General features: G+C 42.1%; 2 protein-coding genes across 3 annotated transcripts; one reads left to right on the plus strand and one right to left on the minus strand.

Moving 5' to 3' along the window:
• The first annotated feature begins 1738 nt into the window (after positions 1-1738).
• On the plus strand, positions 1739-15380 carry ess2 (ess-2 splicing factor homolog). 2 transcript variants are annotated; one of them, XM_046369894.1, is made up of 11 exons: positions 1739-1755; positions 1853-2283; positions 10730-10898; positions 11008-11097; positions 11933-12099; positions 12269-12386; positions 12797-12930; positions 13101-13203; positions 13388-13497; positions 13598-13713; positions 14408-15380. In XM_046369894.1, exons 3-11 carry the CDS (start codon positions 10832-10834, stop codon positions 14685-14687), a joined length of 1185 nt encoding a protein of 394 aa, XP_046225850.1. In that variant the 5' UTR covers positions 1739-1755; positions 1853-2283; positions 10730-10831; the 3' UTR covers positions 14688-15380. The 2 variants fall into 2 exon arrangements, with proteins under 2 accessions (XP_046225850.1, XP_046225849.1); XM_046369893.1 differs by lacking the exons at positions 1739-1755; positions 1853-2283 and adding an exon at positions 8914-9342 and having other exon boundaries at positions 14408-15379.
• LOC124048803 (testis-specific serine/threonine-protein kinase 1-like) lies at positions 15239-16461 on the minus strand. The gene has a single exon (XM_046369897.1). It carries the CDS (start codon positions 16377-16379, stop codon positions 15297-15299), a length of 1083 nt encoding a protein of 360 aa, XP_046225853.1. The 5' UTR covers positions 16380-16461; the 3' UTR covers positions 15239-15296.
• Positions 16462-17087: the final 626 nt, after the last annotated feature.

Raw genomic sequence — 17087 nt, forward strand, 5'->3', positions numbered from 1 at the left:
CAATCTGCTGGCCATTAAACCCCAGTGAAAGGGATGAGGTGATGTTTATTGTTATCGGTTTTCAAAAAACCCTTATCTGAGGAGCTTAGGACAGATTTTGAAAATCCATTAATTCCTTGATAAAAAGGTGTTGTGTTGCCTCATATGAAATCAAAGGATTTGTTGGAGAATAAATACAACCTGTAATAGCTTTACCTCAGCCGTGCACATTGTCAGAAAAGTCAGGCTGAATGACTGCACTTCATAGATAAGGTCTAGTTCTCATGCTGTGAATACTAACAGAGAGAGATTGTCAGAAGCCTTGGCTATCCATACCTGTACATTCTGAATTATATTTCACCTCTGAATATGCTCCCTTTGTGAATGGCTGTAATGCTCAAACATGATGAACACACGCTGCTCTACAGCTGACCATTTGCTGCTCCCTGCCTGCCATGTGTGTTGTGTGGTGAGGATTGGTACTGTGACAGCAACAAACAAACATCACCAAATTCCATTGTCTCTATTTAATGGATAAATAAAGATTGTAAACATTTGTATTGGAACTGTATGATTCAGATTGATTGAAAACCAGACGTGTTGCCTCGTGTCTAGGAATAAACTCTGAGCACAAATCAACGAGGACTGCAAGTGTTCAAATTCAGGGGCTAATCCCCAATAGGTCCTTGGTTACACCAAAGGGTTCATCTTTAAGACCAGGTTTCTAATACCAAGCAATCTATTTTTCTCTAAAACCACAACAATAAGGATCTTAGAAGCTCTCTACCCCTAATTTAATACGGAGAAATCTTATTTCTTTTTCAGAAAGCAAAGCAATGGGGCCAGATTAGCTGAAGTCCCATCCTCCCTAACCCCCTCACAAAACTGCCCAGATTAGCTGGGAATTAAGTTTAAACCATTTTGTATTTGTCTAGTCCATAGGGGGATTATGTCCTTTTTTTTCTTCCTAAATTTCTGTTATAAAATCAGAATGAGTGTGTCTGTGGTTCAGCACAGTGGAGAATGAGCCACACTAAGGTAAATGCTTCACCCAAAAGCATTAACTGACTGCCTTGGCTGGCACTTTAAACACTAGGTTGAATTTGAAGTGAATTCTTTGGGCAGAAATCTTGTCATGGAGGGGTCAAGTAGGATGGAGAGACAGAAGTTTCCATTCACCATTGACAATATACTGAACAGATTTCCAATTAACAATGAGGAGAGCAGGCAGTCTGGTGCGACCCACAACACTGTACCAGGTGAGGATGGAGTAAGATCAGAGAGTATTCCTGCTGGGAGCCACATAGAACCTCCACAGCACACCTGCTCATGCTGCTGCTACTGCTCCCACTGTGGAGAGGTGTTCCAGGCTGACTATCCTCCTGAAAGTAAGACCTAAACCTATGACATGTTTGTTTGATGATTATGTCTAGCAGATCAGTTGTTTTTACCATTAGCCAGGTAGGTGTATAGACGTTTATGCGTTGACCTGAAATCCGTGTGCCAAACACTTACATGTAAAGTGATTTTAATTCAGCTTGGCAGTATGCATGGTCCAGAAGAATGTTTCCAGAGCCATGCAGGCCAGGCGGAAACACTAACAGAGAGGAGCAGTCCTTCAGTCAGGTCCAGAGGCGAACACGGCGACACCGCACCATATTCACTGAGGACCAGCTGGATGCTCTGGAGGAGCTATTCCTTCAGAACCAGTATCCAGATGTTAACGCGAGGGAAAAACTGGCACAACGCACTCATTTACGCGAAGAGCGAGTAGAGGTAAGCGCCTTGTGTTTGTCAGTTTCTAAATATTTTTGGTTTCATTACGTTTTAAAACGGTTTGTCAATGTAGCCTAATTTACTTTTATTTCGATAGGTATGGTTTAAAAACCGAAGGGCGAAGTGGAGGCGACAAAAAAGAACAGCATTTGGTGTGCAAGACCTGGACGACTAGAAAATGGTGTACCGTATTATACACTTGTATATATTTTCTAGACATTTTTGGATACTTTATCCAATGCAATGATGAAGGCTAGAATAATTCTAAAAGCGTCACTGACTGACATTTCCGGTGACGGAGAAATTGTCGCTGGATAATGGGAGTAGAAAGGAGGCTCGAGTTTGAAGTAGAGGGAGTACAGGGCTTTGCATGTCTCTTGGGGAGGCTAAAAGTAGATTTTGGCTTGGAAGAGTTACACATTTTCAGGAGTCGGGAAGAGGATTGGAGGGAAAGAGAGAGGAGGTTGAAAAGACTAAGGGAGACGGAGGATTGGTTTCAATCTGTTGAAGCTAGCAAAAAGAAGGAAGGTATGTTGAGGAAGATTGGTGTCAAATTCAAACAGAGTGAGCTGGACGCCAGCTCTAGATCTGGAGGTGAAATGGAAGGGATAGGAGATGTTGTAAGGAGCTTGTATTGATAAACATGGTTATGATAAAGAAATGTTTGGTCCAGTAGAAGTGACATTTTTGGATTCAGGGTGGGTGGTGTAACAGTCATATGTCAACATATTGTATTTTAATTGTTTTCTACGGTTGTATCATACTGCGCTATGATTGGTTAATACCATCCAGGTCGTGAGGTCATGTTCAGTTGATCATGGCCGGCAACACATTAACGTGCCAGTTATAGCTAGCTAATAAAGAGCTACGTTGAGAAAAATCCTGTCGTACTACATTGTATTATTTTGTACAAAGTGTGCAAAACAAGACATGGTGTCAGAGTAAAAGGACGAAAATATGGATTTTGCTGGAGTTCCTTCACCTCGAATGGACTGGCGGTCTACAAACTTCCGCCATGCAGTTGGTAGGTTCAATGTTCACTATCCTCTGAAGGAAAGAGGAGAAGTGAAGCTACCTGCTCCTGTGGATCGGTGAAAAAGGAGACAGTTACAACACATGGACACTTAGTCGGCGCTACAGAGGTCAGCTACTTCGGACATCTCACAGCGAATGGAATCAAGCCAGACCCACAGAAGATCTCAGCCATAAAGGAAATGGGGCCACCAAAGAACCGTGCAGAGCTGGAAACAGTGCTTGGCATGGTCAACTACTTAGCAAAGTTTGCACACAGCCTCGCCAATGCTATTGCACCTCTGTGTCAGCTGCTAAAGCAGTCCAGTGAGTTCCTCTGGGACAAGCAACATGACATTGCTTTCCGGAAAGGGAAAGACTTGATCCCAAGAGAACCAAGACCAATCCTTGCCTACGACGACCCTAACAAAGAGCTCAGACTCCAAGTGGATGTGTTGAAGTATGGACTAGGTGCAGTGCTACTGCAAGAAGGAAAGCACATCGGCTATGCTTCCAAATCTCTTTGAGAGTAGTGAAATCAACTACTTTCAAATCGAAAAGGAACTGTGTGCCATTCTGTTAGGATCTAAGCGTTTCCATCAGGACGTCTATGGACGACAAGTCATTGTGGAATCCAACCACAAGCCCCCTGAGTCACTCATAAGGAAACCTCTAGCCCAGCCAAGGCTACAGAGAACGATTATTCAACTAGAAAATTACGACTTCACAATCACTCACCATGCCAGGCAAAGATATCCCTGTTGCAGACACTCTCCAGGAAGTTTCTTACCTACAAGGACAGCACCCTCAGTGAAGACATGGACATGCAGGTCCACACTGTGTATAGCAACTTACCAGTTAGTGATACAAAACTGAAGAAGATCTGAGCGGCAACAGAAAAGGACATAACTCACACAGCTGAGGAAAGTCATACAGGATGGATGACACGGCTGTCGAATGAACTGGACCAAGGTGCAGCGTGGTGAGCGTACATATTCCTTTTATTATTATGATGCCAACAATAAACAATCCAAAAACCAACTGTGAAGCTATAGTGCCAACAAACAAACAAAGACAACTTCCCACAAAGACAAAGGGCTACCTAAGTATGGTTCTCAATCAGAGACAACTATAGACAAACAAATCAAATCAAATTTATTTATATAGCCCTTCGTACATCAGCTGATATCTCAAAGTGCTGTACAGAAACCCAGCCTAAAACCCCAAACAGCAAACAATGCAGGTGTAAAAGCACGGTGGCTAGGAAAAACTCCCTAGAAAGGCCAAAACCTAGGAAGAAACCTAGAGAGGAACCGGGCTATGTGGGGTGGCCAGTCCTCTTCTGGCTGTGCCGGGTAGAGATTATAACAGAACATGACCAAGATGTTCAAATGTTCATAAATGACCAGCATGGTCAAATAATAATAAGGCAGAACAGTTGAAACTGGAGCAGCAGCACAGTCAGGTGGACTGGGGACAGCAAGGAGCCATCATGTCAGGTAGTCCTGGACAGCTGTCCCTGATTGAGAACCCTACCTGGCCAAAACATAGAAATACAAATAATAGAACATAGAATACCCACCCCAAATTACACCCTGAACAAACCAAATAGAGACATAAAAAGGATCTCTAAGGTCACAGATCAACGGAATATCCATGCTGGACACGTGGGCATGGAAAAGAGCGGGACATTTTGTTTTGGCCCGGAATGTGCAAGCAAATAGAGGACATTGTTGGTAAATGCCCCACCTGTCTTGAATGACTCCCCTCAAACACCAAAGAGCCAATATGGTGGCAGGGTAGCCTAGTGGTTAGAGCGTTGGACAAGTAACCGAAAGGTTGCAAGTTCGAATCCCCGAGCTGACAAGGTACAAATCTGTCGTTCTGCCCCTGAACAGGCAGTTAAACCCACTGTTCCTAGGCCGTCATTGAAAATAAGAATTTGTTCTTAACCTACTTGCCTAGTAAAATAAAGGTCAAATTAAAAATAAATGTTACCTCACTGTATCCCAGACTGACCCTGGCAGGTTGTGGCAACCGGTGTGTTCACCTGGAACAACGAGGACTACATTGTAACAGTGCAGATACTTCGAACTCGACAAGCTGCACACCTGCACTCGACACACCTGCAGCTGTGAACCACAAGCTGAAAGCAGCCTTTGCCAGACGTGGCATTGTAGAGACTTTAATAGCTGACAAGTCAAAGGAGTTTGAATCCTTCAAAAAAGCATGGGAGTTCAAACATGTCACCCACCACAAGCCCACATTACCTTCAAAGTAATGGCATTGCTGAAAAATCTGTGCAGATTGCTAAATCACTCATGGACAAAGCAAAAACAGACAAGAGAGACCCCTACCTCAGTCTCCTTGAATACCGCAACACTCCAGTTGACAACTTCAAATCACCAGCCGTTGATGAGCCTCTTTGCTCAATCCAGCTCCAGCCTGAGGTCGTCAGCTACAAGGAAATGCATGCAAACTGTGCACAGAGACAACAACACCAGAAGCGATACTACGTCAGGTCAGCTAGACCACTGCCACCACTGAACAACGGAGAGTCAGTCAGAATCCTGGAGCATGGCCACTAGAAGCCAGCAGTCGTCATCCAGTCAGCTGACACTGAACATTCATATCACGTCCGCACCGCAGAAGGAGCGGTGTACCACCGTAATCGTCATCACCTACTGACCACAAAAGAACAACACACTGACGAGATTAACTGTTTCCATGAAAGAGAATGTGATGGACTAAACACACACACAACATAAACCATACTTACCTGCAATAACATACTTACCTGCATACCTCTTGTCAATGGTTGACTGACAGAGGCTCGCTCAGCATCATATCACACAAGGTCAGGAAGAGAGGTCAAGCCTAGAGCTGTCCTGTACCTGTGAAATGTCAAAGGGTATAGTTGAAATGCTTTGGTGTTGTATTTGTTTGAAATGTTGATGTCATTGATACAGTGAAAAGCTGAGTTGCTGAGAAATCTTTGTTCTAAAAGTAACAGTATGCTGAATCATTGTTTCAGGGTCTGTTATGCTGATGCAGTTGGTCCAGTATGCAGTTTAAATGGTTACTTACCTTGAGTTCAAACTACAGAGAACACATGTCGAACATTTTTCTTTTTTATAGAAGGGGGATGTAATATTCATGTATCAACATACTGAATTGTAATTGGTTGCAATCTACCGTCATATCATACTGCGCTCCGATACGACAGTAGTCATTTTCAGTTGATCATGGCCGGAGACACATGAACATACCAGTTATAGCTAGCTAATAATGAGCTACGTTTAGAAAGATCCTGTCGGACTTAATTGGATTATTTTGTGCAAAACAAGACATGGTTGGAAAGGAGTTGGGTGCAGTTGAATCAGTGAAGGTAACCTGCTGGCTTGTGATATGTGTTTGTGTTTCTTCTGACCAGAGGGAGTGGGCGCTCCATGTCACTCAACTTGGGTCAAGATCTGTTTCCTGCTTTGCTCCTAGGAACAGGGCACCATTGAAAGGAGTGGTTTCTGGGGTACTGTTACGTGTGAGGATGGAGCAATTGAAGTTGAAGATTCCCTGGTGTTTGTGATGCCTGTCGTTTGGTGTAACGCAGACCCAGTGCTGAGTATGGTGAAACAGAGGAGTCACCGTCAGTCCTTTTGAATTTTGAGTAAGAATCTTTAGTTGCAATGCTTATAGTCATGTAGCAGCTGTGTGTAGGAGGGAGATTCTAAGATGTGGGAAGTGTGCAGGAGGGCATTGGATAGAGGATTGTGTAGTTTGGTCGGATAAAGTTTGTGTGTCAACTGTAGGGGTTCCCATGTTGCTGGGGATCGGAAGTGTCCGGTGCGAGAGAGGCAGGTTGAGGTGGCTAGAATCAGAGTAGTGCAGAAGGTGTCAAATGCTGAGGCAGGGAAGAAAGTAGAGGAGGATGGGTCTAGGGTGAGGGATCCTGTGAATGGTAGATCTGTGCCAGCACAGAAGGATAGGCCAATGAGTGATATATGCTTCAGTAAGGTTGGCTTCTATGAGTTCATAGCAATGGTTATCAACTATCACTGAAAATAGATGTTGTGGTGGCAGCTACGGAGAAGTGCTTGGGGGTATGAATTTTGACTTCAGAAGAGTTACAGCATGTGGTAGTGTCCTGTCCTCTCAGGCCGTTGGCCTGGGGTAGGATCAGATAGGGTTATTAAAGTAGTGGAATAAGGTGATGGGTTTTAATGAGTATAGAGTTAGTTGATAGGGTAATTAAAATATATGTTTATATACAGTACCAGTCAAAGGTTTGGACACACCTACTCAATGAAGACATTAAAACTATGAAATAAAAAATGGAATCATATTTTATATTTGAGATTCTTCAAAGAAGCCACACTTTGCCTTGATGACAGCTATGCACACGCTTGGCATTCTCTCAACCAGCTTCATGAGGTAGTCACCTGGAATCCATTTCAATTAACAGGTGTGGCTTGTTAAAACCTCATTTGTGGAATTTCTTTCCTTAATGTGTTTGAGCCAATCAGTTGTGTTTTGACAAGGTAGGAGTGGTATACAGAAGATAGCCCAATTTGGTGAAAGACCAAGTCCATATTATGGCAAGAACAGCTAAAATAAGCAAATAAAAATTACAATCCATCATTACTTTAAGACATGAAGGTCAGTCAATGCGGAAAATTTCAAGAACTTTGAAAGTTTCTTTAAGTGCAGTCGCAAAATCCATCAAGCGCTATGATGAAACTGGCTCTCATGAGGAGGAAAGGAAGATCCAGAGTTAACTCTGCTGCAGAGGATATGTTCATTCCAGTTACCAGCCTAAGAAAATGCAGTCTAAATAAATGCTTCACAGAGTTCAAGTAAGAGACACATCTCAACATCAATTGTTCAGAGGAGACTGCGTGAATCAGGCCTTCATTGTCGAATTACTGCAAAGAAACCACTGCTAAAGGACACCAATAAGAAGAAGAGACTTGATTGGGCCAAGAAACAAGAGCAATGGACATAGACCGGTGGAAATCTGTCCTTTGTCTGATAAGTCCAAATTTGAGATTTTTGCCTCAAACCGCCGTGTCTATGTGAGATGCAAAGTAGGTGAACGGATGATCTCCGCATGTGTGGTTCCCACCGTGAAGCATGGAAGAGGAGGTGTGATGGTGTACGTATGCTTTTCTGGTGACACTATCAGTGATTTATTTAGAATTCAAGTCACTCTTAATCAGCATGGCTACCATAGCATTCTGCAGCGATATGCCACCGCACCTGGTTTGTGCTATCATTTGTTTTTCAACAGGACAGTGACCCAATACACCTCTAGGCTGTGTAAGGGCTATGACCAAGAAGGAGAGTGCTGCATCAGATATCCTGGCCTCCACAACTACATGACCTCAACCCATTTGAGATGGCTTGGGATGAGTTGGACCTCAGAAAGAAGGAAAAGCAGCAAACAAGTGCTCAGCATATGTAGGAACTCCTTCAAGACTGTTGGAAAAGCATTCCAGGTGAAGCTGGTTGAGAGAATGCCAAGCTGGTTGAGAGATTTGTTTACCACTTTCTGGGTCACTACGTGATTTCATAGTTTTGGTGTCTTCACTATTATTCTACAATGTAGAAAATAGTACAAATAAAGAAAAACCCTTGAATGAGTAGGTGTGTCCAAACCTTTGACTGGTACTGTATGTTTCAGTAAGATTGGAATTGGCATTTAAACAATGGTTATCAACTGTACTGCAGGGATGGTACATAAATCGCAGAAAATATAGGTTGTGGTGGAGGCATTTGGCTGTGCAAGATTTGATGTTAGAAGAGTTACAGAGTGCTAAGTGGTGGAGTCACATCCTTTCAGGCTGTTGGCCTGAAGTGGGACTAAATAGATTTAAATAGTGGAGTATGTTATTTATTTATGGCACTTATTTATATGCTGCCACCAACTATATATATATATATGCCATTTAGCAGACGCTTTTATCCAAAGCGACTTACAGTCATATGTGCATACATTCTACGTATGGGTGGTCCCGGGAATCGAACCCACTACCCTGGCGTTACAAGCGCCATGCTCTACCAACTGAGCTACAGAAGGACCACCAACTCCAGTCTAGTAGGTGGCGGTAATGCAATATTTATTGGATGCCAACCAGCCTTAAATATAATCGAAGAAGAAGAATTTCGGATGAAGTCACGCAGTTGAGTTGTGTACGTTGTTCGCATGAGGTTCCTTGATTAGCGAAACATTAGCTAAGAACTCTTGGTAGTTTTACTACGCGAATTAAAGTAAGGTATTCACAGACGTCTATTTTCAGGGGCTCTTTAGAGTTTATAACCGTATTTTAAAAAAAATAATCCGTGTTTTTCCAGCGAGGTTTGGTCTAGCTAGCTGACGTTAGCTAACAAACAGAAGCCAAGGCCCCAGAGCATTGCTCTAGCTTCTAGTAGCCACCGACAATGGAAGGATTTGGAAAGGCGCTGATGTCTGGAACCCTTGTCCCAGCTAATCCGGTAACAACAGTTGCTCTTCGACAGCCACCCGAGGAAACAAAGAAAACAAATCGAAAGGTGCTCGATGAAGAGAACTACATAGAGGTAACCTACCGTTGTGGAACAGACAGCTGAGTTATATTACAGTAGGTAACGTTAGCTAGCCAGTGCAGATTATATCCTAACGTGACCTGCAGCTGGTTTATAATGCAGTAAGCCTATAGTGTTGGTGCAAATATTTGTTTTTTTTAAAGGTCAATACAGGTAAATGTGATTAAACACACATACTGGTGATGTTATACACAAGTATGTGGACACCCCTTCAAACGAGAGGATTCGGCAATTTCAGCCATACCCGTTGCTGACATGTACATAAAACCGAACACACAGCCATGCAATCTCCATAGGCACATTGGCAGTAGAATGGTCTTACTGAAGAGCTCAGTGACTTTCAACATGGCACAATCATAAGATGCAACCTTTCAAACAAGTTAATCAAATTTCTGCCCTGCTAGAGCTGCCCCGGTCAACTGTAGGTGCTGTCATTGTGAAGCAACAACAGCTCAGCCATGAAGTGGTAGGCCACACAAGCTCACAGAACTGGACCGCCGAGTGCAGAAGCGCGTAGCACGTAAAAATTGTCTGTCTGTCCGTTGCAACACTCACTACTGAGTTCCAAACAGCCCCTGGAAGCAAAATCAGCAAGAACTGTTTGCTGGATGCTTCATGAAATGGGTTTCCATGGCTGAGCAGCTGCACACAAGCCTAAGATTACCATGCGCTATATCAAGTGCCGGGTGGAGTGTGGTATAGCTTGCCGCCATTGGACTCTGAAACAGTGGAATATCGTTCTCTGGAGTGATGAATCACGCTTTACTATCCGGCAGTCCGATGGATGAATCAGGGTTTGGCAGATGCCAGGAGAACGCTACCTGCCCCAATGCATGCCAACTGTAAAGTTTGGTGGAGGAGAAAGAATGGTCTGGGGATGTTTTTCATGGTTCGGGCTAGGCCCCTTAGTTCCAGTGAATGGAAATCTTAACACTACAGCATACAATGACATTCTAGACAATTATGTGCTTCCAACTTAGTAGCAACTGTTTGGGGAAGGCCCTTTCCTGTTTCAGCATGACAATGCCCCCTTGTACAAAGTGAGGTCCATACGGAAATGGTTTGTTGAGATTGGTGTGGAAGAACTTGACTGGCCTGCACAGAGTCCTGACCTCAATTCCATCGAACACCTTTAGAATGAATTGGAACACTGATTGCGAGCCAGGTCTAATCGCCCAACTTCAGTGCTCGACCTCACTAATGCTCTTGGAAGTCCCCGCAGCAATGGTCCATCAGCTAGTGGAAAGCCTTCCCAGAAGAGTGGAGGATGTTACAGCAGCAAAGGGGGGTGGACCAACTCCATATGAATGCCCATGATTTTGGAATGAGATGTTTGACGAGCAGGTGTCCACATACTTAACTTGTTTATGACTTTCAACAGAATTTAGAGAAGATCATCCAGAGGGACTTTTTTCCAGATGTGACAAAGTTACAAGCGCAGAAGGACTACCTTGAAGCTGAGGAAAATGGGGATCTTGGGAAGATGAGGGAGATATCCATTAAATATGGGTCATCTTTAGCCAAGTCCACACCGCTCTCCAATGCCCCATGTGAGTAAGAGAAGTGAACTGTCCACTATACTCTTTTTCACATAATGCACTTGTTGTCTATGAATGCAGCAGTGGTGTTACACTAATATCCCCCCACTTGATTGTTTAGATGTTACTCCAGCTTCTTTTGAGACACCAGAGGGTCGTCCTGGATCGCCCTCTTCTGTACTGGGCAAAACCAAGAAAGGAGCAGACTGTGGTAAGTTATTGTTCACTATAGTGACTGAGAATGGCACAACTCACAGCACTAGTCAGTCTGAGGACACCGAACTTTAACTATGAAAACCATTACATTAGCTCTCAAGACTATGTAGAAAGTAGCTCTTCCTACTGTTATGATCTAGTAGTGATTGGATTGTTGATTTATTATATAATACATTTTTAGTAATTTAGCAGATGCTCTTATCCAGAGCAACTTACAGTATTTAGGGCATACTTTTTCGCACTGGTCCCCCATGGGAATCAAACCCACAACTCTGGCATTGCAAGTGCCATGCTCTACCAATATATACAGAGACACACACAGACATTTTTAGGGTCTGGATCAGCTTTAATACCGCTGATTGTAGCTTCCATCAATGTAATTGTCTGCATCACTTCCAATCCCCCATATTTAAAAATATATATATTTTCTCCTAACCCTACCACCTCTCCCCTAATTGGGGTAAACTAATGGACAACAACACTTTGGCTTCTACAACCAGTTTATATATACTATATACATTTTACGGACACAATGTATTTTACAGTAGTTACCTTTTTTGTTTGTTTTTTAATCCCATCCTTCAGCTACCATCAACCCCTCTCGTCTATCTCTGAAGACCATCCAGTTTGATTTGTTTTGCCATATATTTTAAACAGTGCTGCTTCACAAAAGTTCTGAACCTAAATATATTTTACAGACATGGTATATTTTACATTAGTTATCTTGTTGTTTTTAATCCCACCCTTCAACTCAACCCCTGCTATGTAACAAATGTAATTACAGCAATAATACTTAATCCCTGTGTTTTTTGATATTGTGTATTTTGTAGTGAATAAGGAAGGAGATGAGGAGAAAGAGCTGCCATGTCTTGATCGTTTCCTGGCTAAGAACACAAGCGAGGATAATGCATCCTTTGAACAGATCATGGTTCTAGCAGAAGACAAGGAGAAGTTGAGGCATTCGTGGTTATATGAGGCGGAGGCTGAATTTAAACAGGTACACTTGGCGTAATCCCTCCTTTGATAGTTTGAACTCTCGTTTTGTTGATGTGAATTGCACACTACTCAAATGTGTAAGTATGTAATGCTCATGGAGTGTTATGTCTTGATTTGAAAGCAATGTTATTTTTTGCCTTCAATTAACAAGAGATTATTGTTGTTTTTAGCGGCATGAAGAAAACCTTGCGCTGCCGTCATCAGAGAAGCAAGCCCTTGAGTGTGTAAAGGCAGGACTAGAGACCTGGGAGTACAAAGCAAAGAATGCCCTTATGTACTATCCAGAGGGTGAGGATTGATGTTTTCCTGCATGAGAAATGTTCCTGTTATCTTGTTTTGAATTGAATGTGCTCTGTATGAGGTGCATAAAGCCATGGAGTCACACCTACCAACACCCTGCAGTGCCTTCCAAAAAAACTTCCAACTGAGTAATGGGTCTGAATACTTATGTATTTTAATACATTTGCAAATATTCAAAATACCTGTTTTCGCTTTGTCATTATGGGATATTGTGTGCAGATTGAGGAAAGATGTGTTTAATCCATTTTAGAATGAGGCTGTAACGTCACACAATGTGTAAAAGTGAAGCAGTCTGAATACTTTCCGAATGCACTGAATGTGTAGGATAAGCTAGTACTTACATGATTGAATTAATTGTGTTTGAGGTTGAATTACTTGAGTTTATCTTTTTTAATAAGGTGTCAAGGATGATGACACCCTCTTCAAGAAGCCTAGAGAGGTGATTCACAAGAACACTCGTTTTGTGGGAGACCCCTTCAGCAAAGCCCTTAACAAATGCCAGCTTCAGCAGGCTGCAGCCCTTAATGCACAGGTAAAGTCCTCGTCTTACAAGTTATTGGTTTTAAGTAAATGTTTTTATTCTATTTTTAGTGAAGGGATTTAAAGTTTAAAGTTGAGAAATGTTAAGATCAGGGTATCTAAAGATCTAACGAAGTGGATTGATCCTGAATGATTTATCTGACATTGCAAGTGTTTCTCCAGTTCAAACAGGGTAAAGTAGGCCCAGATGGCAAAGAGCTTAATGCCCAGGATTCCCCTAATGTTAACGGATATGGGTTTGAAGGAACTCCCTGCCCTTCCCCAGGTAAGTATTTATGTTATGTTCAAGTATAGATCATTTTCAATATTATGAACTAGAAAATAACTATCAGAAATACTTATATTTTGGGTAATATATGTTTTTCCAGCATTTGTTGATGTTAGAGGCTTCCATAAAACACTCAACTGCTTAAAAACCAAACTCCTCTAACCTGATATTGTCCTATCAGGTATGGCTGAGTCCCCCTTGATGACCTGGGGAGAGATAGAGAGCACCCCCTTTCGCTTGGATGGGTCTGACTCACCGTTTCAAGAGCGGAATATTGGCCCATCGTTCAAGGTATGACTTAAACAGTTCTTTATGTTTGTTTTGCTGAAATTTCTCCCCAAAATGGTTTGTTTTGGAATAATTGATTAACCTGAGAGAATTTCACACACAGATTCCAGAACCAGGAAGAAGAGAGCGGTTGGGTTTGAAAATGGCCAATGAGGCTGCAGCCAAAAACCGGGCAAAGAAGAAAGAAGCATTGCGAAAGGTCACAGAAAATCTTGCAAGGTAAATACTGATGGATGATTTACACAAGTGCATTGCTTTGGTAATTTGTATTTAGCAAAAGCTGATTGTTTTTTTTTTTTTTTTTTTTTTTTAAATCAAAAAAATCTTCCACAGCTCATTTCTATGACCTCTTGTTATACATAGTGGTGTAAAGTACTTTTGGGGTATTTTTACTATTCATATTTTTTACTTTTTACTTTTACTTCACTATATTCCTAAAGAAAATAATGTACTTTCTATTCCATACATTTCCCCTGACACCCAAAAGTACTACTACATTCTGACTGCTTAGCAGGACAGGAAAATTGTCCAATTCACACTCTTAAAGGGAAAATCCCAGGTCATCCCTACTGCATCTGATCTGGTGGACTCACTAAACCCAAATGCTTCATTTGTAAATTATCTCAGTGTTGGAGTGTCCGTGGCTATCCAAAAATAAAAATAGTGCAGGTTTGCTTAATATAAGGAATTTGAAATGATTTATACTTTTAATTTTGATACTTAAGTATATTTTAAACCAAATACTTTTAGTCTTTTACTCAAGTAGTATTTTACTGGGTGACTCATTTTCTATTACTGTATCTTTTACTTAAGTATGCCAGTTGGGTACTTTTTCCACCACTGGTTATACACAATTCTTAGACATTTTTAAATGATTGTATTAATTATTTTTGACCTCATTTCTGTCTTGCAGTCTCACACCAAAAGGCCTGAGCCCAGCATTGACCCCTGCCCTTCAGAGGCTTGTAAACCGGACCTCCAGCAAATACACAGATAAAGCTCTAAGGGCAAGCTACACACCATCTCCCACACACAGAGGAGCAGGCTCCAAAACCCCCCTGGGTGGTCCAGCCACTCCCTCAGGCACTCCGACACCAAGCAAAGCCAGGACCCCCGCCTCCCAGGACCCAGCGTCCATCACAGACGACCTACTGCAGCTCCCCAAGAGGAGGAAAGCCTCTGACTTCTTCTGACCGTGGTAAAGCAAAATCGAGAAAGAACAGTTATCTTGAGGAAGTGAACTCAAGCAAATTACTGGCCATGGGGTGTTTCTCTCTACCCCAACCCATGCCCTCCCTCTGGATTTTATGGACTTTTATGACTGGAACAGTCTGTGCACAAAGGGCAAAGAGTCAAAATGTAAATTCTGAATTCAAGGATAGTTGCAAAGCTCAGGTCATTACTGTTCTTAGGGTGTTGGAAAGAAAGGCATAGCATGTACTGTGTTTGAAACCTTCCAAGACTGGATTACTGAAATCTGTGGGTTCCAGAGAGATCCCATAATTGTACATAGACTAAAAGGATTAGAATGTTAGTGAATGTTATGAGGCTTCAATGATTTTTGTAAATATGTTCATGTAAGCCTCTATTTTGTATGCCTCTTTCTGCAACATGATATTTCAGTTTTCAACCTAAAAAATGCCTTCAAGTGATTTGTTTGTAAACCTGAAATGTTGACACTCACCTTTTATCATAGCAGACTCAACATCTGAAGAAATGTAACTAAGTCTATATGGTTAATCTTAACAAAGATGTATGCTTCATTTATTTGTAACTAATTTGGTGGAAAAAAATCCAGCATTTCAACATGAATCAGCAGGGATGTCATTCCTTGCATCTGGGGATGATTCTTTCTTGGTGTGCTTAGATGGTTCAGCTGCCTTTTTGCCCTCCACAGAAAGTTTAGGGCCCAATTCTGCCTCAACCTCCACTTTTTCCCCTTTCTTGTTCTCATTGCCATGAGGATGCTTACTACTTTCACCCTTCCTTTCTTTTTTGGAGCAAGCAGCTTCAGATGAAGGTCCATCTTCTCGTCTCTTAGAACCATCATGTGATTTGGATTTTGACTGCACCCATACATGTTCAAGGATATCATCGATCTCTATCCTCTGGGCTACATCTGGATTAAGCATGCGATACATCAGGTCTTTGCACTCCGTAGGGACAGTTTTGCTGCGTGGGAAGTCAACACGATGCTCTTTCTGAATCTTCAGCATCTTCTTAATATTGGAGTCATCATATGGCATAGACCCACAGAGCATGATGAATAGAACGACCCCCATACTCCAAACGTCATACACTTTGGCATTGTATGGGAGCCCCTGTAATACCTCTGGTGCTGCATAGGCTGCAGAGCCACAGAATGTTTTGCTGAGAATCATTTGTCCAGCATCATCATAATTGATCCTCCTGGCAAATCCAAAATCCGACACTTTGAGGTTGAAGTCTTTGTCCAATAGCAGGTTTTCACATTTCAGGTCCCTGTGAACAACATCTAGGTCGTGTGCAAATTGTATTGCAAGTGACAGTTGTTTGAACAGTTTTCTGGTGAAATCCTCGGGCAAAGCTCCCCTGAATTTGATGAACTCTAGTAGGTCCCCTTGCACACCAAGCTCCATAATCATGTACACCTTCCCTTCTGAAGTCTCGAATATCTCGAAGGTCTTGACGATGTTTCGGTGATTTAGGGATGCAAGGATCTCCAGTTCCCGGGGTAAGAACTTCTCCAAAAAATCCGCCGGCGCCTTTCTTCTGTTAATAATTTTGATAGCAACATTGGTCTTCAGACGCTCAGAATACGCGGATTTTACTTTGGCGTATGACCCCTCGCCTAAACTGATGCCCAGTGTATATCCCCGTTTCTTCAGCACCAGTGAGTCATCCATGGTTAGTCAGACCTAAATTATTACACCATTATCGACACCATGTTGAACTCCGTTCATAGTTGAATATCAAAGATACACATGGGATCAATGTTACTAACATTCAATATTTTATCATAAACGTGGGCAATTACGTATGAAGTTTGTTTCTATGACATCAATTTGTGTCAAAATGGAACGTTTAATTCCTCAAAAGCAGAGCCATTTATGTACGCCATAATGGTGCGTTCATGACAACTCGATGGGGGGGAAATGAGCTCGGACTGGGACATATGTTTTTGAACGATCATCCAATTTGGAATTACTGATCTGAAACTCAGGCGTCATCCATTTTCATAATGATCAATTACATTTTAATAGCCATGCTAAATATGTTTACAATACTTATAAAGACGGTAATTGTAGGACTCATTCACTGCATTTTCTAACAGAAAGTTGGTTGGCCTCTGATCTCACGTAGGTTGGTACATTGCTATGTTTTCATATATAGATCCCTGTACCAGTCCCACGGTACCTAACATTACATTACTAAACTTTAGACATACGAGTTACCACATCTGGTATCAGGGATAGCCAACTCTTGAAATTCCTTTGGTCTTGCAATTATTTGTGGAACAAATCATTTTTTAAAGTTATCACATTTGATGTTCTGGTGCCTCTAGCAATTCAGAAAGCTGATTGAGGACCTTATTACTGATCGATGTGTTTGTT

This window comes from Oncorhynchus gorbuscha, linkage group LG11 (assembly GCF_021184085.1).
Source record: "Oncorhynchus gorbuscha isolate QuinsamMale2020 ecotype Even-year linkage group LG11, OgorEven_v1.0, whole genome shotgun sequence".
Taxonomy (NCBI): Eukaryota; Metazoa; Chordata; class Actinopteri; order Salmoniformes; family Salmonidae; genus Oncorhynchus; species Oncorhynchus gorbuscha.